This window comes from Pseudorca crassidens, chromosome 2 (assembly GCF_039906515.1).
Source record: "Pseudorca crassidens isolate mPseCra1 chromosome 2, mPseCra1.hap1, whole genome shotgun sequence".
In the NCBI taxonomy this organism is placed as follows: domain Eukaryota; kingdom Metazoa; phylum Chordata; class Mammalia; order Artiodactyla; family Delphinidae; genus Pseudorca; species Pseudorca crassidens.
In genome coordinates this window covers 57,272,366-57,299,884 of record NC_090297.1, presented here as the reverse complement: position 1 = coordinate 57,299,884, position 27,519 = coordinate 57,272,366, and the positions used below count along the sequence as shown (strand labels likewise).

Here is a 27,519-nt window from a genome sequence, read left to right as displayed (position 1 = left end):
GCCTTATTATTTTATTGCTACACCTTATAAGGTACTGTGCGCAAGCATGATAGTTGTTATGGCTATTAAATGGGTGAATGGAGTCAAAAGGTACAAACTTCCAGTTATAAAATAAATAATTCATGCTGTAATGTGCAGCATGGTGACTATAGTTAATAATACTGCATTGCATATTTAAGAGTTGATAAGACAGTAGATCTTAAAAGTTCTCATCACAAGAAAAAAATTCTGTAACTATGTATAGTGATGCATATTAACTAGACTTTTTGTGGTGATCATTTCACAATATATACAAATATTGAATCATTATGTTGTACACATGAAACTAATATAATGTATGTCAATTATACCTCAATAAAAAAATTAATGCTAAAAAAACCTAAAAAAATCATTTTTGTTGAAACCTAAATTACACAATTCTTAAATTATATATATTATTTTTGAATAAAATAGAATACTTTTAGTATGGATTTGTCTTTATAAAACTATTTGGGAACATCTTGTAGATAAGTGAAATTTAATAAATCAATAATAACCATGTAATAAGGACAGATGAATCATTTTAAGAAACTGGATATACTAGCATTTAAACATTATTATTGCTATTGAGAATAAGATTAATTTTGAATGAAGCTAAAAAATATATGACGGGTGCCATCTATCATATTTATTAATTCATTCTACAAATATTTATTGAACATTAACTCTGTGCCAGGAACTCTGTTAAAGCACTGGAGATATAGTAGTAATTTAGTCACACATAGATACTGACCATATAATACTTTCCTATGTGCTTTAATAAAGAAAATAAATAATGCTGTGGGAACATATAAGAGAGGCTTGTGAATGCTTCTTAGAGGAAGTGACGCCTATGCTGAGTCTAGAAGAGATGAATAGGAGTTTGTCAATGTCAAGATAAAAAGGGTAGTGGTGAAGAGTATTTTAAGGCAGAGGGAATTGTGGAGACACGATGTTGGCTTGAAGGTAAGGTGGTGACAGGACTGTGTTTGTAATATTTCTGATTACAGAGAAGAGACAGGGTGTGGTCGATCATTAAACTTTTGTCCATACATCCTTATACAGTTGATCTTGAACAACAAGGGGGTTGGGATGCCAACCCCCCATGCAAATGAAAATCCAAGTATAACTTTTGACTCCCCCAAAACTTAACTACTAATGCCTATAGTAGTTGACTGGAAGCCTTGCCAATAACATAGTCAATTAACACATATCTTGTGTGTGATATGTATTATATACTGTATTCTTACAATAAAGTAAGCTAGAGAAAAGAAAATGTTATTAAGGAAATCATCAGAGAAAATACATTTATAGTACTGTATTTATCAATACCGTTAAGCTTATGTCATCTGTTTAACAGATGAATACTCTGTCAGTACCTGCATCAATACTGTCTTATATGATACAAAACACTGTTGATGTTACATGTATTACTAACACCAGACATCAAAAATGAAAATATCATGTGAAAAATAAATTCATATTTATTTACAGGTATAATGATTTATGCATTGATAATGAAGAAGCAGCAATATGATTGCTTTATGGTAGCCTAGTGTAATTGATATGATTGCTTCAGTATAGCCTAGCCTATAAACTAATGAGTGAATTACTATAAAGTTTTTATGACATACAGTATTACAGTCATACTCATAATACAATATTGGAAACACTGTTACATTAAAAAAAAAAAACCTACTTATCTGTGATGATAGGCTGATATGCAGTTTCTCCAATTATGAGAGAGAGGCATACTGTATGGTAATGTAGTTCTTTGAAAGCAAAGCTATAAAACAGTAAGAAAACTCACATATTATTAATTTTATACTGAATATCACTTATGCCTATATGAGGATAGACTACTATCTACATATATTTTATGCATTCATGACAAATCTTAATTTTTTTGATATTTCTAGGTTATACAGTTTGTGAAATTTTCAAATTATCTCAAATCTCTAAAAAAATTTCAATGTATTTATTTAAAAGAATCCATGTATAAGTGGACCTGCACAGTTCAAACCTGTGTTGTTCAAGGGTCATCTGTATAAGCACTTCTGGAAATGACCTGCTATATTATAATCAGCTCGAGCTGCCATAAGAAAATACCATAGACTGGATGGCTTATACAACAGAAATTTATTTATTACAGTTCTGGAGGCTGGGAAGCCCAGGATAAAGGTGCCAGATGAATTTGGTTGCAGGGGAAGGCTTTCTTCCTGGCTTGGCTGTATCCTTGCATGGTGGAGAGAAAGAGCTCTTGTGTCTCTTCCTCTTTTTGTAAGGAACCCAATCCTATCAGATTAGGACCCCACCCTTATGACTTCATTTAACCTTAATAACCTCCTAAGTGCCCTATTTCCAAATATAATCACATGTTATTAGGTGTTAGGACTTCAGCATATCACTTTTAAGGGAGGAGACACAATTCAGTCCATGGCACCTCCCTTTAAAAATAAATGTCTTTTATTTTACATTTGAAATTATTAGGTCATTATTAAAAACCCATAAGACACTATAATGCAATAATACAATTTTTGAAGATTATCTCAATATGTAAAATAGCTTTTCAGCAATTGTTTTTTTGTGTGTTTATTCTTCAGCCTAAAAAATGTGGTTATTTTTACTATTATTTTGCTTATGAAGATGGAAATGTAGAGTGAAAATAGTTGGTATATTGGTATTTTTTAACCTCAATTGAAATATCATCACTATTTTAACACAGTTCATTAATATGCATCTTTATACATTTGCTGATATTTTTATGCTGTCTTCTCTATTTTTAATTTTTCTGTTTTTTAGGACCTTTTGGCTGTTGGCTATGGGCACTTTGGATTTAAGGAGCAAAAAAGAGGATTGGCTTGCTGCTGGTCAATAAAGAATCCCATGGTAACTAAAACAGGAATAAGACCTATTTTTATTTAATTAAATGTTCACATAATTCTCATAAAGTAGTTAGTTTTATGTGATCATTAAACAAACTCAAGAAAGTTTTACCAAGCAAGACTTTACTTTCTTTGGTTTAAATCTATAACAGTAAAACAATTAAAATTTGTTCTTGGGCTTCCCTGATGGCGCAGTGGTTGAGAGTCCGCCTGCCGATGCAGGGGACACGCGTTCGTGCCCCGGTCTGGGAAGATCCCACATGCCGCGGAGCGGCTGGGCCCGTGAGCCATGGCTGCTGAGCCTGCAAGTCCGGAGCCTGTACTCCGCAACGGGAGAGGCCACAACAGTGAGAGGCCCGTGTACCGCCAAAAAAAACCCCCAAAAAACAAAAACAAAAAACAACAACAACAAAAATTTGTTCTTACACTTTATTGGTTAAGGTAAATTCATTTAATAAATATTTATTGAACATCTACTATGTGCTGTTAGATATGATGATCTAGGGCTGAACCATTATTGTTTATCACTGCCTGTTATAAAGAAGAATATATTTGCAAATAAAAATTCTTTAAAAATTAAGTTTCATTTACTACTGGGTTGTTTCTCAATATATAAATAACTCCTTATCACTTTATAAAATATATTTCTGCTCTCCTTGATAGATAGAAAATAGATTAATATAGCTCTCTTACTGCCATGAATTTTTCAAAGAGAATGAACAAGAATCAGTTATGCTTTTTGTTAAACAGCCCTAGTCAACCTGTTACTCTACAGCTTTAGTTTTAAGTCACAACTGAAACGTAAAGTGGAAAACTTAGAAAAGGATCAGAAGAGCATATAAAAATGATTAGAGTTTTTATAAATAATCCCCCATCTGTTAGGAAGCTGGGTGTATATAGCCTAAAAGAAAGGAAGAAGCAATTTTAAACGTGTGGAAGGGTTGACATAGGATTCATCATCAGCAGGTTATCTTCTCTTCCATGTAGGTTGTTAGAAACCAGAAAGGAGTTGGATTAGACATTAAAACAAAACAAAACAATAAAAATCTTGACAGAGTTGTAGAAAAGAGTAACTTAGAGAGTTTTGGAACCTCCTCTATCCTTGTTTAGAATGATTAGATAATACAAGCATCTGAAACAGATACTGGAGGATAGGAATATATGCAGGATAATTTATTTGGTGTCCATTATTTGTATCTTTAAGACAGTGACTTGTGATGATCATACAAATCCTGCTGGAGGATTACCCAAAATGATAATTACTGTAGAAACCACGTGCTGTATTTCTTAAAACTACTGAGCTCTGAGGATTCATCAAAATAAAGGAAATGGCCAATTGAAGTTTTATTCTCATGTATACAGGAAGTTAGGAAGAAATGAGTAACTGAATGCAGACTAACTCTCCTCATATCCCCACTGCCACCAGCCTAGTCTTCTGCCACCAGCCTAGTCTTCAGCCACCATCATACCCACCTTACTGTGGTCTACAAAACCAAGGTTAAAATGTAATATAATTTCTTTTTTATTCAGTGGCCAGAACGTACTTATCAGAGTCCATATGGCGTTACTGCTGTGGATTTTTCAATTGGAGCACCTAACCTTTTAGCAGTTGGCTATCACAATGGCACTATTGCGATTTATAATGTACAGAGCAACAGTAACATTCCAGTTCTGGATAGTAGGTGAGAATCCCAAGAATTAGATAAACATAAACCATGTGCTTTTTTTAGGGAGAAGGAAAAAATTACTCTAATGTTATTTAGTTTTGAGTGAATGTTTATATTGTTATTGAGAGTAATACCATTATCCTTCAAGCATTTAATAATTCCTCATAATGTCTCTCCAGCTGGAATGCTCTGCCCTAATATCTCCTTATCATCCTCTCTGCCTCTTCACCAACAAACTTCCTTTGGCTTGACGGTTTATTCTTTTCAAAAATTTTAAATATCTCCAGCTTTATTGAGGTATAATTGACAAATAAAAATTGTATATATTTAGATTGTATGACATAATTTTTAAAGGCATACAGTGTAGTGATTTAATATATGTATACATTGTGAAATGATTACCACAGTCAAATTAATTAACACAACCATAACCTCACATAATTACCATTTTATGTGTGAGTGGTGAGGACACTTAAGATCTACTCTCTTAGCAAATTTCAAGTATGCAATACAGTATTATTAACTATCATCACCATGCTGTACATTAGATTTCCAGAACTTATTCACCTTATAAATGAAAGTTGTATCCTTTATTGCTTCCGTGTCACCTCTTCCAGGAAACCTGCCCATTCTTTTCTTTTGTGCATCCAATACATAAGTTTATTGTAGCCTTTATTGTGCTTTGTATAAATTATTTACATATATATCTCCCTGAGGAGGCTGTAAGCTCTGAGGGCAAGGATTATGTCTTCCTTACCTTTGTATCCTCAGTATGTCACATAATATCAGGCATATAACAGGATTACAGTAAGTGTTTGATTAAGAATGAATGAATGAGACATATTGAGAAAATAAAATGTTAAAGATATTGAAAGATATCTTAGGTTTTTATAATAAACCAGATACCAGTGGAGCAAAATGAGGCGGTATATTTATATTAGTGTTTGCATAAACTTCACAATAACTGGAAATAGGCATTAAAGCAGGTGTTCTTTAGCTTAATTTTGAAATTATTTACATAGTTTTGTAAGCGTGAGCCTTTGTGCTTGTTTCTGGGAAGAGGGTCCATAACTTTTACCAAATAATCAAAGATATATAGACTTTAAAAAATTCAGAACTACTGATTTGGAGAGTTTGCATAAAAAATCAAGGGAGTCAGTACTAGGAACAAAGCAACCCATTAATCTGACAGGAAGGCAGCCAGTAATCTGAGAAGTGATTATAATTCATCATAAAACTTTTAAATCTCAGCCCTAGAGAGAATCAAGCCAGTGGGCAATCCTGAAACATAGGAAGAAGGGTGAGGTAACTATTTACTTGAATAAGACTTAAATGACTTACTCATTTAAGCTATGAAAAATATCCTTATAAAGATGGAGATAATAATATTCAATGTGTCTAAAATAAATTAAACTTACACAACTAGGAAAAAGTAAATGAATAGAGTAAGAGAAGTAGATTCTAAAAAAAGAAAATGTTTGCTTTTGTATCCCTGATATGATAGCTAATATAACTAAAGGCAATAAAATTTTCCTTTTGTAAGAAATGAGAAAAACACCAGTGAATATTAGCAAAGTGATTTTTTTTCCTGTTTTTCAAAATACTTAAAGTAAAAGTCCAATTTTGAACAACAAAAATATCATTCCATGAGTAGGTCATGATGCTCTAGGGAGCTGTCCTTATCACTTATACTCTAAGTCGCTTATACCCCAAGAATTTTAAAATTATTATAACTATTTTATATTTCATGCTTTTCCCTGTTTTAGCGAATCACCTCAAAAACATTTGGGACCTGTATGGCAACTACAGTGGATAGAACAAGATCGAGGGACAGCAGGTGATAAAAGAGAAATGCTAGTTTCTATATCAGCAGATGGAAGGATCTCCAAATGGGTTATACGGAAAGGACTGGACTGTCATGGTAAAAATAAATAAATACACACACAGACACCAAATTATCTTTCTCTTGTTAGTGCTGATTTAAAAATTCCTAGTGAACTATGTGTAAGAGGTGACAAATTTAGGTTTGGCTAAATAAGAAAAAAAAACTGGGCTTGGTCATTGTTTTTCTAAGCATCTAGCTCTGGTATTTGCTAATTTTAACCTAATGACCTGCAAAGGATGGCAGAAATCATATTCTTTGCAGAAGGGACATAACTACATTATTATTTCCTGTGGTACATAATATATGTATTTTTTCTTTAAATAAAGATTTGATGCGTTTGAGGAGAACTACTGCTAGCAGCAGCAAAAAAGGAGGGGAAAAAGAAAAGAAAGGTGAAGCTTTGATATCTCGACAGGCTCCTGGAATGTGCTTTGCTTTTCACCCCAAGGTAAATTATTTCAATCTGTTATTTACTATTGCATATAACAACTGCTGATAATTGAAGTGTATTAAGATATAAATCAAGACAAAATGTCAGCATGTTAATAAATATTGCGCCTTGTAAATAAAAAAGTCACACACATAAGTATCATAGGTGTCAGCCTAAGGTAGAATGGCACATTCCAGTTGGCTGTCCTTTTTCTGCTTTCTGGAGGAAAGGTCTGTATTTCTGAGCAACTATGGAACTATCTTTACAGCTCCATGTTTAACTTGAATGCCCCTCCTTGCCTCTCTTTGGTGCTCTGCTGCTCTATCATACTTATAGAAACCAAATCCACTCTATAGTCCTCCATATCTCAATGTGAGTGGTGACTCATGATTCTGGGGATCAGGAAGACCACTTAAGATCATGTTTGTCAAGACCAAAGTCAAGTCAGAGCACTCTTAGTAAAGTTCTACTTTTCTAATTCTTTTTATCCAGAGGTCCTTTGGAATCAGAAATTCAGCCACTATGACAGACTTGCAAAAACACATATCCTATATATTTTCTGATATGTAATATGATTATCTCTTTAGTGACACCATCATCCACCTACTTATTTAAGCCAAAACTTGAGCTCTTACTCTATTCTACCCTATTACCCAAATGATATTTAAGTAAGATTGTCCCACTCCTTCTAGTCCAAGTCTACTACTGCTAATGTGGTTCAGGCCTTTATTACATTTCACTTTTATTACTGCAGTCATATTCTAACTGCATTCATTCTCAAATTCCTGTAATCTCCTTTTCACCTTGACTCTAGAGCAGTGGTTCTCAATGTGGGCAGGGAGGGGAGTAGTTTCCCATCAGGGACATTTCACAATGTCTTGAGATATTTTTGGTTGTTGCAGCTCTGGGGGGTGGGATGTGGGGAGGAGTGCTATTGGCATCTAGTAGGCAGAGGTCAGGGATGCCACTAAATACGTTACAATGCACAAGACAGCCACTGTCCTCCCCTGACCCAAACAAAGAACTAGCTGGCCCAAAACATCAATAGTGCTCCTTTGATTTCTTATTTGATTGATGTGTTATTTAGAAGCATGTAATTTAGTTTCCAAATATTTGGGGCTTTTCCAAGGATCTTGCTGTTGATTTCTAATTCAATCCTATCATGATCAAAGAACAAACTTTTTATAAGCTGAATCTTTTTGAATTTATTGAAATTTGTTTTAAAGCCCAGAATGTGATTTTTACTTGTAAATGTTCCCTATGCACTTGAGAAAAGTGTATATTCTGCTACTGTTGGGTGGAATGTTCTGTGGATGTCAATCAGTTTAACTGGGTTGATGGTGTTGTTCAAGTTTACTATATCCTTGCTGATTTTCTGCCGATTTCTTCCATCAGTCATTGAGAGAAAGAGATTGAAGTCTCTGACAATAATTGTGAATTTTTCTTTTTTTCCTTGAAATTCTATCGGTTTTTGTTTTATGTATCTTGAAGCTTTGTTTTAAGTGCATAAGTGTTTAGGATTGTCACATTCTCTCGATTAATCAACTCCCTTATCATTATAAAATGGCCTTATTTATAACTGGTAACATTCTTTATTCTGAAATCTATTTAGTCTGATATTAATGTAGCTACTCCAGCTTTCTTTTAACTAGTATTATCATGGTTTATCATTTCCCATCCTTTACATTTAACCTATTTGTGTCTTTATATTTGGTATGTTTCTTTTAGGTAGCATATAGTTGTCTTGCTTTTTTATCCAATCTTACAATCTCAGCCTTTTAATTGTGATGTTTACACCATATTTATTTATTTACTTACTTAAAAAAATTTTTTTAACATCTTTATTGGAGTATAATTGCTTTACAATGGTGTGTTACTTTCTGCTTTATAACAAGGTAAATCAGTTATACATATACAGATGTCCCCATATCTCTTCCCTCTTTCATCTCCCTCCCTCCCACCCTCCCTATCCCACCCCTCTATGTGGTCACAAAGCACCGAGCTGATCTCCCTGTGCTATGCGGCTGCTTCCCACTACCTATCTATTTTACATTTGGTAGTGTATATATGTCTATGCCACTCTCTCACTTTGTCCCAGCTTACCCTTCCCGCTCGCCATGTCCTCAAGTCCATTCTCTAGTAGGTCTGCGTCTTTATTCCCGTCTTGCCCCTAGGTTCTTCATGACCTTTTTTTTTTTTTTAGATTCCATATATGTGTGTTAGCATATGGTATTTGTTTTCCTCTTTCTGACTTACTTCACTCTATAAGACAGACTCTAGGTCCATCCATCTCACTACAAATAACTCAATTTCATTTATTTTTTATGGCTGAGTAATATTCCATTGTATATATGTGCCACATCTTTATCCATTCATCTGTTGATGGACACTTAGGTTGCTTCCATGTCCTAGCTATTGTAAATAGAGCTGCAATGAACATTGTGGTACATGACTCTTTTTGAATTATGTTTTCCTCAGGGTATATGCCCAGTAGTGGGATTGCTGGGTTGTATGGTAGTTCTACTTTTAGTTTTTTAAGGAACCTCCATACTGTTCTCCATAGTGGCTGTATCAATTTACATTCCCACCAACAGTGCAAGAGGGTTCCCTTTTCTCCACACCCTTTCCAGCATTTATTGTTTCTAGATTTTTTGATGATGGCCATTCTGACCTGTGTGAAATGATATCTCATTGTAGTTTCGATTTGCATTTCTCTAATGATTAATGATGTTGAGCATTCTTTCATGTGTTTGTTGGCAATCTGTATATCTTCTTTGGAGAAATGTCTATTTAGGTCTTCTGCCCATTTTTGAATTGGGTTGTTTGTTTTTTTGATACTGAGCTGCATGAGCTGCTTGTAAATTTGGAGATTAATCCTTTGTCAGTTGCTTCATTTGCAAATATTTTCTCCCATTCTGAGGGTTGTCTTTTAGTCTTGTTTATGGTTTCCTTTGCTGTGCAGAAGCTTTTAAGTTTCATTAGGTCCCATTTGTTTATTTTTGTTTTTATTTCTGTTTCTCTAGGAGGTGGGTCAAAAAGGATCTTGCTGTGATTTATGTCATAGAGTGTTTGCCTATGTTTTCCTGATAGTATCTGGCCTTACATTTAGGTCTTTAATCCATTTTGAGTTTATTTTTGTGTATGGTGTTAGGTAGTGTTCTAATTTCATTCTTTTACATGTAGCTCTCCAGTTTTCCCAGGGCCATTTATTGAAGAGGCTGTCGTTTACCACTGTATATTCTTGCCTTCTTTATCAAAAATAAGGTGAACATAGGTGCGTGGGTTTATCTCTGGTGTTTCTATCCTGTTCCATTGATCTGTATTTTTTTTTGTGCCAGTACCATACTGTCTTGATTACTGTAGCTTTGTAGTATAGTCTGAAGTCAGGGAGCCTGATTCCTCCAGCTCCGTTTTTCTTTCTCAAGATTGCTTTGGCTGTTCAGGGTCATTTGTGTTTCCATACAAATTGTGAAATTTTCTGTTCTTGTTGTGAAAAATGCGATTGGTAGTTTGATAGGGATTGTATTGAATCTGTAGATTGCTTTGGGTAGTATAGTCATTTTCACAATGTTGATTCTTCCAATCCAAGAACATGGTATAACTCTCCATCTATTTGTATCATCTTTAATTTCTTTCATCAGTGTGTTATAATTTTCTGCATACAGGTCTTTTGTCTCCTTAGGTAGGTTTATTCCTAGGTATTTTATTCTTTGTGTTGCAATGGTAAATGGAAGTGTTTTCTTAATTTCACTTTCAGATTTTTCATCATTAGTGTATAGGAATGCCAGAGATTTCTGTGCATTAATTTTGTATCCTGCTACTTTACCAAATTCATTGATTAGCTCTAGTAGTTTTCTGGTAGCATCTTTAGGATTCTCTATGTATAGTTTCATGTCATCTGCAAACAGTGACTGCTTTACTTCTTCTTTTCTGATTTGGATTCCTTTTATTTCTTTTCCTTCTCTGATTGCTGTGGCTAAAACTTCCAAAACTATGTTGAATAATAGTGGTGAGAGTGGGCAACCTTGTCTTGTTCCTGATCCTAGTGGAAATGCTTTCAGTTTTTCACCATTGAGGATGATGTTGGCTGTGGGTTTGTCATATATGGCCTTTATTATGTTGAGGTAAATTCCCTCTATGCCTACTTTCTGGAGGGTTTTTATCATAAATGGGTGTTGAATTTTGTTGAAAGCTTTTTCTGCATCTATTGAGATGATCATATGTTTTTCCCCTTCGATTTGTTTATATGGTGTATCACGTTGATGGATTTGCATATACTGAAGAATCCTTACATTCCTGGGATAAACCCCACTTGATCATGGTGTATGATCCTTTTAATGTGCTCTTGGATTCTCTTTGCTAGTATTTTATTGAGGATTTTTGCATCAGCGATATTGGCCTGTAGTTTTCTTTCTTTGTGACATATTTTTCTGGTTTTGGTATCAGGGTGATGGTGGCCTTGTCCAATGAGTTTGGGTGTGTTTCTCCCTCTGCTATATTTTGGAAGAGTTTGAGAAGTATAGGTGTTAACTCTTCTCTAAATGTTTGATAGAATTCACCCGTGAAGCCATCTGGTCCTGGGCTTTTGTTTGTTGGAAGGTTTTTAATCAAAGTCTCAATTTCAGTGCTTGTGATTGATCTGTTTATATTTTCTGTTTCTTACTGGTTCTGTCTCAGAAGGTTGTGCTTTTCTAAGAATTTGTCCATTTCTTCCAGGTTGTCCATTTTATTGGCATATAGTTGGTTGTAGCAATCTTTCATGATCCTTTGTATTTCTGCAGTGTCAGTTGTTACTTCTTTTTAATTTCTAATTCTATTTATTTGGGTCTTTCTTTTTTTCTTGATGAGTCTGGCTAATGGTTTATAAATCTTGTTTATCCTCTCAAGGAACCAGCTTTTAGTTTCATTGATCTGTGCTATTGTTTCCTTCATTTCTTTTTCATTTATTTCTGATCTGATCTTTATGGTTTCTTTTCTTTGGCTAACTTTGGATTTTTTGTTCTTCTTTCTCTAATTGCTTTAGGTGTTAGTTTAGGTTGTTTATTTGAGGTGTTTCTTGTTTCTTGAGATAAGGTTGTACTGCTATAAACTTCCCTCGTAGATCTGCTTTTGCTGCATCCCATAGGTTTTGGGTTGTCGTGTTTTCATTGTCATTTGCTTCTAGGTATTTTTTGATTTCCTCCTTAATTTTTTAAGTGATCTCTTGGTTATTTAGTAGTGTATTGTTTTAGCCTCCATGTTTTTGTATTTTTTACAGAATTTTTCTTGTAATTGATATCCAGTCTCATAGCACTGTGGTTGGAAAAGATGCTTGATATGATTTCAATTTTCTTAAATTTACAAGGCTTGATTTGTGTCCCAAGATATGATCTATCCTGGAGAATTACCACTTGAGAAGAAAGTGTATTCTGTTTTCTTGGATAGAATATCCTATAAATGTCAATTAAGTCCATCTTGGTTAATGTATCATTTAAAGCTTGTGTTTCTTTACTTATTTTCATTTTGGATGATCTGTCCATTGGTGAAAGTGGGGTGTTAACATCCCCTGCTATGATTGTGTCACTGTCGATTTCCCCTTTTATGGCTGTTAGAATTTGCCTTATGTATTGAGGTGCTCCTATGTTGGGTGCATAAATATTTACAATTGTTGTATCTTCTTCTTGGATTGATCCCTTGATCATTACATAATGTCCTTCTTTGTCTCTTGTAATAGTCTTTATTTTGAAGTCTATTTTGTCTGATATGAGAATTGCTACTCCAGCTTTCTTTTGATTTCCATTTGCATGGAATATCTTTTTTTATCCCCTCACTTTCAGTCTGTATGTGTCCCTAGGTCTCAGTGGGTCTCTTGTAGACAACATATATACGGGTCTTGTTTTTGTATCCATTCAGCCATCCTATATTTTTTGGTTGGAGCATTTAATCCATTTACATTTAAGGTAGTTATCAATCTGTATGTTCCTATTACCATTTTCTTAATTGTTTTGGGTTTGTTATTGTAGGTCTTTTCCTTCTCTCATGTTTCCTGCCTAGAGAAGTTCCTTTAGCATTTGTTGTGAAGCTTGTTTGGTGGTGCTGAACTCTCTCAGCTTTTGCTTGTCTGTAAAGGTTTTAATTTCTCCATCAAATCTGAATGAGATCCTTGCTGGATAGAGTAATCTTGGTTGTAGGTTTTTCCCCTTTATCACTCTAAATATGTCCTGCCACCCCCTTCTGGCTTGCAGAGTTTCTGCTGAAAGATCAGCTGTTAACCTTATGGGGATTCCCTTGTATGTTATTTGTTGTTTTTCTCTTGCTGATTTTAATATTTTTTTTTTTGTATTTAATTTTTGATAGTTTGACTAATATGTGTCTTGACTTGTTTCTCCTTGGATTTATCCTGTATGGGACTCTCTGTGCTTCCTGGACTTGATTAACTATTTACTTTCCCGTATTAGGGAAGTTTTCAAGTATAATCTCTTCAAATATTTTCTCAGTCCCTTCCTTTTTCTCTTCTTCTGGGAACCCTGTAATTCGAATGTTGGTGCGTTTAATGTTGTCCCAGAGGTCTCTGAGACTGTTTTCAATTCTTTTCATTCTTTTTTCTTTATTTATAAAAATGTGCTCAACCTTGTTAATATCCATATAAATGGAACTTAAAACCATTAGGTGTAAATAATTTTATACCTAATAGAATGGCAAAATTTAAGATTTCTGATGTAACCAACTATTGAAGAGAATGTGTGTCAAAGGGAAATTTTATATATTGCTGAATGTAAATCGGTAGTACTACTTTGGGAAAAACATTATACTTTATTGTGTAATTTAAACTACATATACAACATAACCTAGTAATTGCATTCTTAAGTTCTGGTGTATGCTAAGCAGTGGGTCTCATATTTCAGTGTACTTACAAATTACTTGGGAATCTTGTTAAAATGCAGATTCTGATTCAGTAGGTCTGGGACAGGGCCTGAAATTCTGCCACTGCACAATGCTCCCAGGTGAGGCTGACACTACGTAGTCAGGACTTAGAGCACTGACTTTCAGACTTTTTGATTATGACTTCATTGTAGAAACTACATTTTAAATCCCTATTTGTTACATACATTTAGAGTTAAAAGATGTCTGAGACTCCATCTAGTTCAATCTCTCATTCCCAGCAAGAATAATTTCTTCAGCATTATGTACATAAATAGTTATTGTTAAGTCATTTGTCTTCTCTTTGACTAGTTCAAATGAAAGAACACTTACTATTTCCCTGGATTGTTAGTTCCATTGTCAGGTAGCTCTAAATGTTAGAAAGTTTCTTCCTCATTTTAAGCCAGTGTTTGTTCATGTAATTTCTAGACAGGATACAAATTTCTACCCTTTATTCCAGCAAAGAAAAACGTCTGTATTTTCTTTGCACAGTAGTCCTTCAAGGTAATTTAATTATTGTAAAATCATGATAGAAAGAAAAAGACAACAATCAACTGTCTTCTAGATAGTATTTCTAGTTTGGTTCTTGAATTGTCTCTAAGAGATCTTGAATCATCTAATCTTCTATTTAGCACATTTACTAATATATCACAAGCAAATGCATTTTGATTTTTTTGTGTTATAGGACACAAATATCTATTTGGCTGGCACTGAAGAAGGTCATATTCACAAATGTTCTTGTTCATATAATGAGCAATATCTGGCTACCTACAGAGGACACAAGGTTAGTTTAATTATAGTAGGTATGGAAAATTTTATCTTGCAATATTTCTGAAAAAAATAGTATCATTAGGCACAGCATTTTTTTATGCAATAATTTACAACTTCAGAGTTAAAAATACCAGCTTGAATTAAGTGCTTTCTTATACAGAAAACACCAATAACATGGGGGTCATTTAATTTGGCTTCTAGGTATCCTTGATTTCTTCTTGCCAGTTGCAGAAGCCACAATTTTTATTTGTTTCTAAGCGACTTTGCTTATGTTGACATGCTGATCCCAGAGTGAAATTGTCTCTGGCATATACCTATTCTCTACATTTTTTATGATTGTTCCAACTATGCTTTCTTCATTTTCTCCCTTATTTCTATTTATTTTCCTTAACATTCCTTATATTTTTAAAAGTAGTATAATATGTATTAATATTTAGTGAGTATTGTAGCAACTATATTTTTATGTTTCTGAATGGCGTAATTTAAGGAAGAGATTCAATTTATGGCCTTATTTTCAGCTAAAATAATACCCACACAATAATTACATGGTGTATAAGGTTTTAGAAATCTGAGCATTTTTAATTTGTTGGTCAAGTTTAAAGTATAAGAGGTTAAATCCTACTTACCTATGTATTTTAATTTATTTTTCTAATTCCAGGGTCCAGTGTATAAAATAGCATGGAATCCATTTTGTCATGATGTATTCTTAAGCTGTTCTGCAGATTGGGGCATTATTATATGGCAACATGAGAATCTTAAGCCATTTTTGAGTTTTTATCCAACTACTTATGTTGTTTATGATGTTGCTTGGTCTCCAAAATCATCCTATATATTTGCAGCTGCAAACGAGAGCAGAGTGGAGGTTTGGGACCTTCACTTCAGCACGTAAGTGTTAATATTTTTCTTGGAGTTATTTCTAATAGAAGCAGTTCAATCTAAATGATACCTGATAGTACTGACATTGGTTAGAGAGAACTGTAGTTACTTTAAGACAAGTAATAGTTTACACTGTGAGAGTCCTTTGTGAATAAAGAGATATGCCAGGATAATAAATATAGTTTTGAACTTGCAAAGTATTATTTTATTTAAGAAAAACAAGGAATGTAGTATAAAATTATGACATGGGGAAAAAGTTTGCAAAACATTCACATGGAAAGAAGGTGTTTTAACTTTTCAATATCTATGTTTGCTTAATTCTTGTCAGCTGTTCACTACTGTTTCAAATATTCTGAATTAATAACTGTACCAACAAAATTCATCCCTAGTGTTTCCACAGAAGACATTAAAATATGAACAAATTATTTTTTCCTTTTCTTCAACCAAAATAGTCTTTCTTAGTCCTTTTTGTGCAAAAATATTACAAGAGGAATTTAAATGGAAACACTGAAATAACATGCCAACATTTCAGAGCACATTTAAAACACCCAGATAATTCTTGAAATTACCATATTCTAAAATAGAATAATATATTAATGTTAATTACTTATACCATATGTCATTTAAAAATATTTGAATGAAAAATATTTGAATGAAAATAGATTACCTTACTCCATCTCCATAAACTTTGTTTTTGCGGTATGCGGGCCTCTCACTGTTGTGGCCTCTCCTGTTGCGGAGCACAGGCTCCAGACGCGCAGGTTCAGTGGCCATGGCTCACGGACCCAGCCGCTCCGCGGCATGTGGGATCTTCCCAGAACCGGGGCACGAACCCATGTCCCCTGCATCAGCAGGCGGACCCTCAACCACTGCGCCACCAGGGAAGCCCTCTCCATAAACTTTTACAGGCTGATATAGGATATCATAACTAGCTTGAATTCTTTGTCATTGCCTGGTTTATGGAAGAATGCAGAGAGGGACTGTTCTAATTGTGTCTAATTAACTAAAGACTTTCTATAATAAGATAAAGAAAGGGAGCAAAATAAGTATTTTTTATAATATTTGCTTACTCTCTTACCTTGCTTTAAAACATATTTGAAGGGGCATGCATTTAATTAAAATTTCTTATTTTAAGTGTTACACCAAAGTTATGAGAGTGCCATCTAGGCCATCTATCCTTTTTAATATGAAAGTTTATACAATGCTGGAATAAAGTGTTTAATGGTTCTGTAATACTTATTCAATCAATATTTCAATATTGGAAAATATTATAGATCTTTAGGCAAGTTATTAGCAGATGAAGCATGGAAATGCATTCTTGTTTAAAATAAATGACATAAAATTCAATGGGTTTATTATTAATTGCAAATTTTTTCCTAGAGATTAATAATTTAGTAACTGGAAATTTTCATCATGGCTTGTTCTATAAAACAGTTTGACCCCAAAATCAAGGATTACAACACAAAGCAATTTATTTTTGAGTATGAGATGACTAAGGTAGAAAGTGGCTACTTAAACGATCCTACCTCTGATTTTATTTTTTCTAGTAAAATTGTAGTTCCCAGGGCAACATTTCTTCAGAAGTATGCAAGTGACTGCTGCTCTTATTTTATAAGGGTGTCAATGGATTACTTTGGATAACCAAGAGTAGGAAAGGTTCTTGTTCAGAGAACGTTTGAACAAGGTTTTCGATCTTGTTCAGATTCATTTATTTTTTAATTTAATTTTTAAGTTTTTTAAATAAATTTATTTTATTTTATTTTTGGCTGCGTCGGGTCTTCGTTGCTGCCTGCGAGCTTTCTTTAGTTGCGGTGAGCGGGGGCTACTCTTCATTGTGATGTATGGGCTTCTTATTGCCATGGCTTCTCTTCTTGCAGAGCACGGGCTCTAGGCATGTGGGCTCAGTGGTTGTGGCACACAGGCTCAGTAGTTGTGGCGCACAGGCTTAGTTGCTCCACAGGGATGTGGGATCTTCCCGGACCAGGGCTTGAACCCATGTCCCCTGCATAGGCAGGCGGATTCTAAACCACTGCGCCACCAGGGAAGCCCGAGATTCATTTATGTTCCAGGGAGGGGTTCATTTGGATCAAAACATCCTTCTGTTAAGAGACATTTATTATTTAAGGAGTTGTATTAGGGATCTTCAGAGAAACTAAACCAATAAAGAGAGAGAGAGAGATTTAAAAATATTGGCTCACATGATTGTGGGACCTGGCAAGTCCCAAGCCGGCATGACAGGCTGGCAACCTGGAATTTCCATCAGAGGAGTCCATGTTGCAGTATTGAGTACAAAGGCAGTCTGGAGGCAGAATTTTATTCTACTTCAGGGACCTCAGTCTTTTCTTTTAAGGCTTTCAATAGATTGGATGCGGCCAACTCACTTTACGGAGGGTAATCTGCTTTATTCAAATTCTACTGATTTAAGTTAATCATATCTAAAAAAAAAAAAAAAAGATACTTCACAGCAACGTGTAGACTGGTGTTTGACCAAACACTGGATACCACAGCCTAGCCAAGTTAATGCATAAAATTACTTATCATGGGAGTTTAAATTATGAGTTCACATCTTAATTGTGAACTGCTTTAATTTATTTCATTGAAATTAGTTTATTGAAAAAATGAAAGTTTTGATTGAATAAAGAGTCAGAAGCAGTTTTTTTGCTTTTGGAAACACATAAAGAAGCTTTTGGTTTTTGTTACATGAAATCACAAATATCTCAGATTTCTCTTAGTCCATATCTAAAAAGAACATATTAACAACAACTAAATTTACAAATAAAATATTTCATTACAGTTTGGACCCTCTGATTGTGAATGTTGCTAACCCTGGAATCAAGTTCACAACTGTTCTCTTCACTAAGCAAACAGATTGCCTTCTGGTGGGAGACAGTGATGGACAAGTTGCTGTGTATGAATTAAGAAATATGCCCCCTGCTTTGGACTCTAACCGGGTAAGACTCAAAAGTCAAAATTTATGTCATTCTATGATTTTATTCAGTTGTAATTTTGTGGCATGGAAGAGATTTACATTTCTTAAACGTATGTTAAGTGTGGTGCAATGGAAAGAATGTAAGTCCCAAGAGTTGCTACCTACTAGGCGTGGCCCCTACTAGGCTTATTTTCTTTGAGTCTCACGTTCTCTATCTGTAAAATTAAATAATGTTGTTGGGCAGAATAATTATAAATATTATATGAAAGAACTTAAAATTGTCCCTAGTATATGGTTGGGACTGCTTACTGCAAATATTCAAAGACTTTTACAAAAAATATTTTTAGATATTATCCAGTGTTCCTGAAATTGGCATTTGTTTCTGTTGGTTTAGCATTATCCTCTTCCCTTACTCTGATTTTCAAATATCAAAACTTTGTTGTAAAACTTTGACAAGCAAATCCGTATTACTAGATGCCCATTATTTTAAGAATTATTTATGTAATTATATATTTACTTATTTATTGTTTTAAAAAAATTTTAAATTGAAGTATAGTTGATTTACAATGTTATATTAGTTTCAGGTGTACAACATAGTGATTTGATATTTTTATACAGTATACTTAAAGTTATTATAAAATATTGGGTATATATCCTGTGTTGTACATTATATCCTTGTATCTTATTTATTTTATACCTGGTAATTTGTACCTCTTAATCCCCTTCTCTTATCTGCTCCTTTCCCCTCCCCTCTCCCCACTGGTAACCACTGATTTGTTCTCTGTATCTATGAGTCTTGTTTCTGTTTTGCTACATTCATTCATTTGTTTTATTTTTTAGATTCCACATATATGTGAAAACATATAGTGTTTATTTTTCTCTGACTTACTTCACTAAGCATAATGCCCTCCAGGTCCATCCATGTTGTTGCAAATGGCAAAATTTTATTTTTTTATGGCTGAGTAATATTCCATTGTATATATACCATATAGATGCCCATTATTTTCAAGACAGCTTTTCAATTTTTTCTGTTTATGTTTACATTTCTATTTTAAGGAGTAATCTGGTAATTATTATCATGAATATATCAACATGTTAAAAATATTAAAAATATGTACAAATCAATAAGAAAAAACATTAAGACTCCAATAGAAGCATGAGTAATGGTCAGGAACAGTTCATTCACAAAAAATGGCTAGTAAATATATTTAAAAATTTAACCTCACTAATAAAAAATTGTTAAATTAAAATGTGATACCATTCTCATATATCAAATTAACAAAGTTTTTTTTAAATTGGACTACTTATTCCTGGCAAAAATTTGATAAGATAGGTCCTCTCCTATACTGATGGTTGAAATAGAAATTGGTATAACTTCTTTGGAAGCAATTTGGCAATCTGAACCAGAATTGTCCACTTTTGAGACTCTGTCCTACAGAAATATTCATAAAGGCAATCAAAGAAATGAGTTATAGCATATTTTGTGATGGGATGAGGAAAAAAGAAAAAGAAAGAAAATGAAAGAAAAAAAGAGAAAAAGAAAAAGGAAACAATCTAAATATCGAACCAGAGGGAAATATGACCAGGAAAGTCAGATGTGCTGATTAGATTTGGGGCACATGTCAGAGGTGCAATTCTACCCCAACCATATGGACTATAAATGTTAAACAAACAAACAAGCAAGCAAACAAACAGAGAATACCTACCTACATACATACTAGCTTGCTTGGGACTTTGTACTTGTCATTCCCTCTCCCTAAAATCCACACAGTTTGTTCCTCTACCCACTGCAAGTCTTTGCTGAAATGTCACTTTCTTAGTGAAGTCTTCACTGGCCACCTTATTTAAAATTGCAACCTCTACTCTTGCCCACACTCCCTATTCAATACTCTTCCATAACTTATTTTTTGCAGTAACACTTACTTGGTATATACCATATTCTTTATTGATTTATTTTGTTAATTGCTAGTCTTCCACAGCTAGATTATAAGTGCCACGTAAACAGTGAATTTTGTCTCTTTTGCTCTGGGCTATATCCCTGTGACCTAGTACAGTGTCTGGCTTGTAGTGGTTAGTCAATAGATGTTTTTGAATAAATATGCATTGAAAAACTAGAGAAAAATTCAACATATTAGAAGCATTATTTTTTAGGGGTAGGATCATGAGTGAATTTTAGTCTTTTACTTATCCATTTTACAAATCATTACACTACATAAAGTAATTTTAAAAATACATTGGTCTCCTTACATAACAATTTTAGTCTGCTCTGAGATGTGCACCCCTAATGGCTTATTTTTTCCATATAAAACATTTTAATATTTTCATTGAATGCAAGATATTTTTGCATTCAATGAAAATATTCATACCGCAAAAAAAAAGATTGAGTGAATATTCATACCGCATATTCATACCGCATATTTTTTTTGGTATGAATATTCATACCGAATATTCATACCGCAAAAAAAAAAAAAAGATTGAGTGAAAAAGATTGAGTGAAAAAAAGATTGAGTGAATATGTGCAAAGTGGTTAGAACTGTTGCTGGCACATAGTAAGCTCTCAATAAATCTCAATTATTCTTTGTATGATTATTATGTCAAAATTAACATTTTCTGTTCAGGATTCCATATGCCAAGTTAAATGAAACAGATTGGAAGAAGAAATTTCCAAGATATATAAAAGACATTTAATATCCAAAATGTATAAAGAACTCCTACAAAACAATAAGAACTCAATTTTTTAAATAAGCAACGTATAAAATATTAACTCAGAGTAGAGGAAACTAGATTATCAAATAAACTTGTGAAGCAATATTCATTCTCACTAATAATGAGGGGATGTGCAATTAAAGTTATACAAGATACCAGTTCATATTGATCAGATTTACAAAAATTAAAATATTAGCCAATATCAAGTATTAGCAGAGTTGTAGGGAACTAGGAATTCTTTTTTTTTTTTTTTTTTTTTCCTGGTACGCGGGCCTCTCACTGCTGTGGCCTCTCCCGTTGCAGAGCACAGGCTCCGGAGCGCAGGCCCAGCGGCCATGGCTCACGGGCCCAGCCGCTCCGCGGCACGTGGGCTCTTCCCAGACCGGGACACGAACCTGTGTCCCCTGCATTGGCAGGCGGCCTCTCAACCACTGCGCCACCAGGGAAGCCCAGGAATTGTTATGCAAGGGTCATGGGAATATGTCAAGATTCTCTTGCACATGTGTACCAGGAGACATGTATAAGGTAGCAATGTGAGTTTTTTTTAATGTTTCTTTTAGACATAGAGAAGATTACTCAGTCTAGATTCATTTCAAACATTCACATTCAAATATGTTACAAAATTTTAAAAAAAACTTTAGGTCACCTTAAGCTCTTACATTTAGATTATATATTTTATTATTCTAAGTCTAGGAAACTTTAATACCTACTTGTAAGTGAGGTTTTGTAACAATTAAATTTCTTTAAATTCTTTAAATTACATTTATGGATTTAATATATTGGATTTTTAAGTACTTCAATTGTCTTAGGGCCAACAAATCTCAGATACTTAAGGAATTTTTATTAATTTAATATATTTAAAATATTGAATATGCTGAATCTTAAACTTTCCTAAATGTTTCCATGCTCTTTACAAGTTAATAATATTTAAATCTATGATTACAAGTCTAAATCAGTTATCTAATCACACATTAAAATTAGAATCACAAATTTATTTGTTAGACAATCAAATATGACAAATTCTTTTATATGTAATGAATATTTAAAATTCCAAATATGTACAAATTCCTTAATACAAAAGTATTAAAATTACCTGTTTGATTTGCTACATTATTTCTATACACAACTTTTATTCTTCTCAGGCTAAAAATATGTTTCCCCAGTAAAGAAACAAGTGAAACATTCCAGGTAGCTTTGGAGATTATTTTCTCAACTGGCTGAGATGCATATTGACGGTAGATGTTTAAGGGCATTTTCCAGACTACCTTGGCTGCCAGGCTGAGCCCTATTTTACAGTTGATTTGTCAATGCCCTCCATATGGAATCGTCTCAAAGCCCGTGTCTCCTCAAGTCTAATTATATATTACCAGCATATTCCATCTTCTCATGGAAGTCTGCAACCCTGAATGTGTTGCTGCATTACTTGATTCATTTCAGTTCATTTATTGACTGTGTCATTAATTCTAAATTACTACAGTTTTCCTATCTGGTAGGACTATAATTGTTCTTGATGTTTAAATGACATCTGTTTGGATTCTGTATATCTCCCAGGGCTTTGTTTAATTTGTTGGTAGTGGTCTGAAAGACATGCAAATGAGAAAAGAATGTTCATAACAGCTTTGTTTCTACATTGATAAATTGGAAGCAATCTAAATGATCATCAGTGGGAGACTGGATAAATAAAATATGGCATAATTACATGAGTGATTACAATACAGAAGTTTACATGATATATATTTCAATGTGTCAATATGACAAATTTTGAATAAACCTTAAAAAACAGTGTTGAGTGACAAAAGCAAATTGCAGGAAGGTAAATACAATATGTTATGATTTATGTAATATTATTTAAACACAAAAATCAAAATTATGTCCTTTACTGGCTCTATTTATAGTTAGTAAAAGAAAAGAATATAGACTGGAATGTGAAAGAAAAATGTTTCATTTTTGTTTTGATTTGAATCAGAGACATCTTTTATTTTGAGCAGTATGCTCTGTAAGCAGAAGGCTAAGCTCAGAGAGTCTGAATGTTTTCGACAAACGTGTGTGTGTGTGCATGTGTGTTAATGATTTCAGTGCTGCTGAGCAAAATTTTCTTTTAACAAATATATTCCATACATTAGTAAATAAATACAATTTCCTAATACAAATAAGTTTTTCATTCTTTTTGGCCATTATATTTTAAAGGTTCAGGGTTATATTTCTGAGAGATTAAACAAAAAATTATTAATCAGGTTTTTAACCACAAGCTTAACTGATACGCTTCCTCCTTAGCTTTTCAGAGAAGAATTATAATCATAAAAGTAATTTAAAGTCTCAAAGTAATTAATGTCAAACCATTATTTCCCATCAAGATGTCTTACCGAGTAACATTATGACCTACGATTTCTTCATTAATTTTAACCAAGAGTTAATCAAAATTTTGGAAGTCATATGATTTCACTATATAGGAAAGATGTACATCAAATTTATGATAAAGGCTGCCTCTGGGAAGTGAAAGATGAGGGAAGAATAGGATTGGGGAAGGGTACAAAGAGAATTTCATCAGTAAAATTTTATTTCTTTTATTAGAAAATATTCAAGGCAAAGGTGATGTTTGTTGATTTGGGGTAAATATGTGTTTCACAAAGGCAAAGTACCAGACAGCCCACGCATAAAGTGTACTGGAGCAGGGTTCACTGAGGGAAACCCACGGAGAAGGGATCAATAGCAATTTTAGGACCACAACACCCACTCATATTCTCATTGCCCATCACTTTCTGTGGCCTTGCACAGCAGGAGAAGGACTTTGATCCTTGGGCTGTGGAGGAGGTTTTAAGTGACATAATTTCTGAAACTCTGGACCCTCCCAATGTGATCAAGGGTCAGAGTATTATTGTGATAGGACATGGCAGAACATTGGCTCTAGCCCTATCCTACTGACTCAGGGCTCATGGTTAGGGGTAACATCAGCCTGATGCCTGACATGAACAGGCAGTTGGGGTCCAAGCCTTGCAGTTATAACTTTGTGATGTAGCTAGCTGTTGACAGGAGTTACCACCACATTAGCATTTATTGTTTGTTGAAGCACCAACTCCTCTCCTGGTGTGATGGGGTTTGGTTGATGGGGGCCTAAGTCTTGCATCGAACAGAATTATGGCTTAAGCACTTGGCAGAAGCTAATTTCAGTGGCACAAACCAACTCCTTTTCTGGAGGCAGCCTGTAGAGAATCACTGCTAAATACTATATCTACTCTTATGTTTCAGTATACAAATGTTTGCCATCTTTTCCTCTTGTACTTTTGAGTGTACATTTTTTCCCAAATTAAAGGGAAAACAAAAAGATAAGTGAAATTGTCAAAAATATAAACACACACACACACGTGTGTGTGTGTGTGTGTGTGTATATATACACACATTAATGTTGAGAGACACTGAAGACAGAAAAAATAGACTGTTCATTCAATAAATATTTACTGAGTATACACTATAAGACAGGGTCCGTTTTAGGCACTAAGAATACAGCTGTGAACAAACTACAGTAATGATCTACTACATTTGCCCAAGTGACAGACTGAACTAGATTTAGGTGGGTTTGAGAAGCAACTTAGCAACTGATTTGATGTGTCACAGCTTAAAGGATGGGGAAGTACCAAAGAGTATAGTATAGGTTAAAAGGCAGGAACTGACTTATGTATTATCTAAGGTGTTTATAACTCTTTAGAGTTTATAAAACACTTTCACCTACATTAGCTCATTCACCTCTTACAACAGTTTTTGGAAGTGGATGTTAATATTTCCATTATGCATTCAAAGAAACTAAGATTCCCAGATATCAGTGATTTCCTCAAGATCACCTATATGTGATAGAGAAGACTCTGGTCTTCTGCTTCCAATTCCCATCTTTTCACTATGTCTTTCTTGAAAACTCACCTCCCATCTTTGGTTTCATTTACCCTTTTAGTACAAAGATCATTATTATTAAATGAAATACAAAATCCACCTAGAAATTCAGACATTTTACTCTCTCTAAATCAAACACTACAGATCAACAAAGAGCTTAAGATAGCATCAAGACTAAAAGTTATTTTACAGATGAGAAAACAGATTTAGGCATTAAAGCTAAACAGGAGCTGCCAAAATTGTCCCTTTACTGAATCCTTATAAAATTGTTTTTCAAACTTCGTTAAGAGAATCTCTCATAGGAAAGAGCAGGTTCATGCTAGGAAGTAAATGTTATTATTTAAACTTACCTTGGTTTGTTTCATTTTACAATCTTATTGGATGCCCTTTATATGTGTATCACTAGCTTATAAATTTTAAATGGCATTTTAAAGACTACTTTACCTCTTAATTTGTGTTTTATTGCATTGTAATTGTGTGACTTTTTTTTTTCTTTTCAGGGAGATATAATAGATACTTTGCTTGGGCCCAAGTCAAATCAAAGCATAATTCATCATCAGTAGTATCTTTTTTGTTGTTGTTTAAAGGAACAGTGTTTAATATCCAATAGTCTGGTTTGTATGCAGTGAGCTGGGATTTTGATTATTGAACACAATATTTGATGTATAACTTCCATCTAAATTTAATATAAACTTAATGAACTTTTACTTCAGAAAATGTGATTAGTTTGTGATTTAAGCTAATTGTAAGAGTTTTACTGGGTTTTTCTTAATTTTTAAAAATTTATTTCTATTCTTTTTCTTAGTCATAGTCCAAGTACATATATGTACTTATAAAATATCCAGATAAGTTAGAAATTGTTATACCTTTGGAAGCAAAGCTTGGAAAGTATTAGAATTATTTAAACCAGAATCTTTATTAAGACAAAGTTCCATACACTTTTAAATCTTCTGCTTTCTGAGCTGTGTTTTCCAGGGTTTATGAATTTTGCAGGTGTTAGTATTGTGAGAATACTGGATTTTCATACCCAATTTTAAATAAGAATTTTATACTCTTAGATCTGAGAGCTGAAACTATAGAATATTGTTAGACTATTTGACAAACAAAAGACATGACAATAAATGTCAGAATTGCATTGTTTGGCCAGCAGGCATCATACACTCAATTCAGAGAGAATTAGTCTGGGGCACATCAGGGCATCCTCCTCTGCATCCTTCAGAATCTGCTCTGGGTTTTAAGCCCAGACTTAAGTGGGCCCAGAGATAAAACAGAAGTCCCTGGTCTGTAGTTTGCATCAGGATGTTATTTTGTGAAGGGTTCTAGAGCAAGCTTGTGGAAATTGGAGGAGTGGGAGGCAGCAACTCCTCCAAATATAGATTGCTAACTGTCTGTTCCATGCTGTTTGTCTTAAAAAGTCCTGCAGTTTGTTAACTGAGACCATAGGACAGTATAGCCTGTTCTATAAAGCATTCTAAGTGGAGAGGAGAGGATAAGGCACTTGAAACTGACTAAACTGTCTGAAAAATAATATTAAAAGTGAGAATGGAATCAGAGCAGCAGTGGGAATTATCAGTGTCCATTTCTTTGGAGCCATCCTTTAAACAAAAGCAAGGCAATTTTTAGGTGGACTGAAAGCTAAGGTCAGGTTATAAGGATTATAAATTTTCTGCTCGTGTAAATCATTACCTCTTTGTCTTTTAAAAAGATTTGGACTTTGCATAATACTTTGTATAACAAAATAAAACTTAATTGAAAAAAATGTGTCTTTTTATTATACATTTTTGATCTTAAAAAATTTTCACATGTTCTATTCTCATTGCTTATCAGGCCTAAATGAAAAATAAAGCTATTTTAGTCTTCTTGGATCCTGGGCAACTTGATCCTGAACTGAACCTATTCCATTGTATGGAATCATACGATATGTAGCCTTTTCAGATTGGCTTCTTTCATTTAGTAATATGAATTTAAGGTTCTTCCATGTCCGCTAATGGCTTTATAGCTCATTCCTTTTTAGCGCTGAATAATATTCCATTGTCTGGATGTACCACAGTTTGTCATTCACCTACTGAAGGACATTTCGGTTGAGTCCAAATTTTGGCAATTATGAATAAAGTTGCTATAAGCATCTTTGTACAGGTTTTTATGTGGAATAAGTTTTCAACTCCTTTGAGAAAATGCCAAGGAGTGCAATTGCTGGATTGTATGGTAAGAGTATGTTTAGTTTTGTAAAAAAACAAAACAAAACCGTGAGCCATCTTCCAAAGTGGCTATACCATTTTTCATTCCCACCAGCAATGTATGAGCATTCCTGTTGCTCTACATGCTCGCCAGCTTTGATATTATCAGTGTTCCAGATTTCAGCCATGCTAATAGGTGTGTAGTGGTACCTCATTATTGTTTTAATTTTCATTTCCTGATAACATATAGAGATTACCCTAAAATGTTAAGAATTGAATGAGAATTCTGCTCAGTTGTTAGCCGTCTTGTTTTATCTTTAAACACACACACTCACACACACAAAATACCAATGGGCTGGTTAAGGGCCTAAGGAGGGAGTGGTGACTGGGCTA

The 27,519-nt window shown here is 33.9% G+C and overlaps 1 protein-coding gene across 1 annotated transcript in view; it reads left to right on the top strand.

The window, feature by feature from the left end:
- DNAI4 (dynein axonemal intermediate chain 4) overlaps nucleotides 1–26,708 on the top strand; it is a 125,470-nt gene extending 98,762 nt beyond the window's left edge. Inside the window, 8 exon segments of the mRNA XM_067726508.1 lie at nucleotides 2,821–2,907; nucleotides 4,434–4,585; nucleotides 6,337–6,491; nucleotides 6,782–6,903; nucleotides 14,471–14,569; nucleotides 15,215–15,441; nucleotides 18,227–18,383; nucleotides 25,450–26,708. Of these exon segments, the coding sequence (XP_067582609.1) occupies nucleotides 2,821–2,907; nucleotides 4,434–4,585; nucleotides 6,337–6,491; nucleotides 6,782–6,903; nucleotides 14,471–14,569; nucleotides 15,215–15,441; nucleotides 18,227–18,383; nucleotides 25,450–25,512 (1,062 nt within the window). The 3' untranslated portion in view covers nucleotides 25,513–26,708.
- Nucleotides 26,709–27,519: the final 811 nt, after the last annotated feature.